The 2920-nt window shown below is 62.8% G+C and overlaps 1 protein-coding gene across 1 annotated transcript in view; it reads right to left on the bottom strand.

Annotated features, from left to right (window-relative positions):
• Nucleotides 1-59: 59 nt before the first annotated feature.
• The window catches only part of MNEG_10595 (Pyruvate kinase), a gene marked incomplete at both ends in the record, with an annotated part of 4163 nt that continues 1302 nt past the window's right edge, over nt 60-2920 (bottom strand). The window contains 6 exons of the mRNA XM_014040934.1: nt 60-83; nt 174-261; nt 621-697; nt 998-1120; nt 1736-1891; nt 2281-2602. Of these exons, the coding sequence (XP_013896388.1) occupies nt 60-83; nt 174-261; nt 621-697; nt 998-1120; nt 1736-1891; nt 2281-2602 (790 nt within the window). The remainder of the gene's footprint in view (nt 84-173; nt 262-620; nt 698-997; nt 1121-1735; nt 1892-2280; nt 2603-2920) is intronic.

Here is a 2920-nt window from a genome sequence, read left to right as displayed (position 1 = left end):
CCCCTCTCCCCCGCCGCTCTTCCTCTCTTCCCCCACCGCTTCTCCCCTTCTCCTCAGCTTCACGCCCACACGCTGCTGCAGGGCTGCGGGAATGGCGCATCTGCGCATGCACTTGCGGCAGTCAAGACGGCGCGCCGTCCAGGCCTTCGGCCGCCGCCTGAGCAAGTTCTCACCGGGAACTTCCCCCTGAACGTCTCCGAGCCCAGGATGATGCCGTCAGCGCCGTCCAGCACCAGGTTGGCCACGTCGGTGGCCTCGGCCCTGGGTGACATAAGATTAGTCACCGGGTGACGGCAGATGACGAATGGAGCGGGATTGAGCGGGTGGGGAAGCGCGGTTGGGGGGGAGCCGTGATGGGAGCGGGGATCGTAGAAGCAGGCGAGGCATGGCACATGTGGCGTGGCCGGCGGGATGGGCGGCTGCATTGGGGGCTGGCATGGCGCTGCGGGGGCGGCGGGCGCGTGCACGCAGGTGCGCAGCCGGCCAGTCGATTAAATTGAGGGTGTGCCTGCAAGTGGCGTCCACACAATACCGGCGGGGCACGTCGGGTGGTTTGTGTTTATCGAGTCTGTGCATGCGTCTGTTGATGGCGTGGTGACGTGCGTGCGAGGTGTCCGCACCTGGTGGGGCGGGGCGCCTCAGTCATGGTGTCCACCACGCGCGTCACAAACACGGGCTTGCCCGCAAAATTGCACTCCTGGCGTTGGGTTTTAGGGTGTAGGGTCGGTCGAGTTGGGGGCCGGGCACAGCTGGATGGGTGGAGGGAAATGCAATATGCTTCTAGAAAAGAAACAAGTTGCCTGTTGCTCAGGCTTCAAAGGGCACGGAGGCTCAGGTTCACGTCTGGGCAGCGCGATCGCATGCTCGGCCCAAGCGCCCCTGCTCTCCCCTCCTTGTGAAAGGGCCCACCACCAAAACGAGCCCCAAAGCGCCCCCAGGGATGGCAGGGGCCGGCAATCAGAAAAAGGGTCGAGGGTTTGACGCGGCCCCGCCCCACCGAGAGCAGCATCTTCTGCGCGAGGAACATCTTCTCGGGGTCGAGGCAGTTGCCCATGGAGCCCCGGGACAGCACCACACTGTCGGCCGCACCGATGATCTCCCTGTGGTTCACCAGACCCTCCTGCGGGAGTGGTTGATATTGGAAGCCGCAATTTTATTGATGCATCCAGAGTATACATGTGCATATCTGAATATACAGACGTGGGTGTTTTTTTGGGTGGTTTTTGATGGATGTTTGGTGGTGTTACAGGGAGAGGGCATGATCTCCCTGTAGTTCACCAGGCCCTCCTGAGGCGGTGATTGTGATTCACATCGCATCATTTTCATTATCAGGTGTTCAGTAGGGCAGGGGGAACTGACGGCCGGACGATTGTTTTGGGTGGATCTTTGGTGGTTTTTTGGTGGTTTATTGGTGGTTTGTTCTGATCAGGGGGTAGCCTGTCAGGTGGGCGATTGGGGCGGGGGAGGGGTGCTGACGGGCGGAAGCTTGGCGGCCTGTTGCTCATTGTAGGGGAGGGGCAGATGCCCTCCCCTGTTTCCCGGCACCAGTCGCGGGGACCCAGGGCGGCCCGGCCACCGGCGCCGCGTCAGCAAAGCCGCTCCGCTGCGTATAAAACCCCAGCCCGCGCCAGCTCACGTGCTGCGCCGCGGCGACACCCCCGAAACCCAGCAAGCCATATCAGACAGCCTGCGCCACAAACCCAGCCCCTCCAAGAAAACAAAAGTGCGCCCCCACCTTGTTCTCGATCTTGGCGATGATCTTGGTGTTGCGCATGCCGATGGCGTCGAGGTAGGCGCGCGCCTCCGCCACGTCAGCGGCCGACCTCGTAAAGCTCAACGCCACAAAGTCCACCGCGTTGGGCTTGCCAAAGCGCACCAGCGCCCTCTTGTCCTGTTTTGTTGTCGCAGTGTCAGATGATGGTTTTATGGGTTTGGATTGAGGGGGGCATAACTTGGTTGGTTCGAATTATGTTTGGTTGGTTGGTTGATTGGTCAGAGGAGATGATGTTGGGATGGGGTCTGTCACCAGGCGTTAGGGCGTCGTCCAAAGGGGGAAGGGGCGGCATGTCCATGCCGTGTTGCGGCCCAGCAGGCGCAAAAGCGCCCTTTGGCTTCCGGTGCGACTCGAACCTGTGCAGCTGCACGCAGCGCCCCCCCCCCCTCTCTCCCGTGCTCGGCTTGCGCTCACGCGGTCCCCCGCAGCCCCAGCTCCACAGATTATAGTGAAAAGCCCGATCCAAATCACATCATGCATACAGGGCCCGCGCCCCGCGGCCGCACCTGCTCCGAGAGGATGGGCGCCGCGTTGCTCATGTTGCCAAAGTGCACCGTCAGCTGCACCCCCTCCAGCACGCACGAGTTGGCCACCAGGCACGCGACGCTCTGGCCGTCCTCCGCCACCGACTGCACAGTCAGGTAGGCACTCGTGGTCTCTGACCCGGTGAAAAGGTACTGGCCGACGAATATGTTGCGCCCCGGCTGCAGGCCGGAGCCGTGCAGGGAGGGGTAGGAGATGGGGAGCAGGGAGCTGGAGGCTGGCGCGGCGGCGTCGCAGGTGAGGGTGATGGTCTGGCCGGCGGTGAGGGCGATGGGGTCTGGGGACCTGGGGGGGGGAGAGGGATGGGGCGTGTGTGATTATGCGGTTGTGTGTGTTTGTGTGCAGAATGTTGAGAAGGCTCACAGTTTGCTTACAGGGGGGGCAGAGCGCAAGAGCAGCTGTATGAAAGGCCGGCTGCGTTCCGCGCGTTGAAACTGCGCTGCCATCTCCGCCGCCGCCGCTGCTGGTTCTGCCGCTGCCGTTGCTTGTGCTGCCCCTATTTCCTTTTGCTGCACCGGCCGGTTATGCTGCCTCTGCCTTCACCCACACCAAGCGGCGCGTCATGCACCCGCCCGCGCCCAGCCAGACGCGGCATCTTTGCCC

The sequence above is a fragment of the Monoraphidium neglectum genome, assembly GCF_000611645.1.
Source record: "Monoraphidium neglectum strain SAG 48.87 unplaced genomic scaffold scaffold02380, whole genome shotgun sequence".
Classification (NCBI taxonomy): Eukaryota; Viridiplantae; Chlorophyta; class Chlorophyceae; order Sphaeropleales; family Selenastraceae; genus Monoraphidium; species Monoraphidium neglectum.
This window is presented reverse-complemented; position numbering and strand designations above follow the sequence as displayed.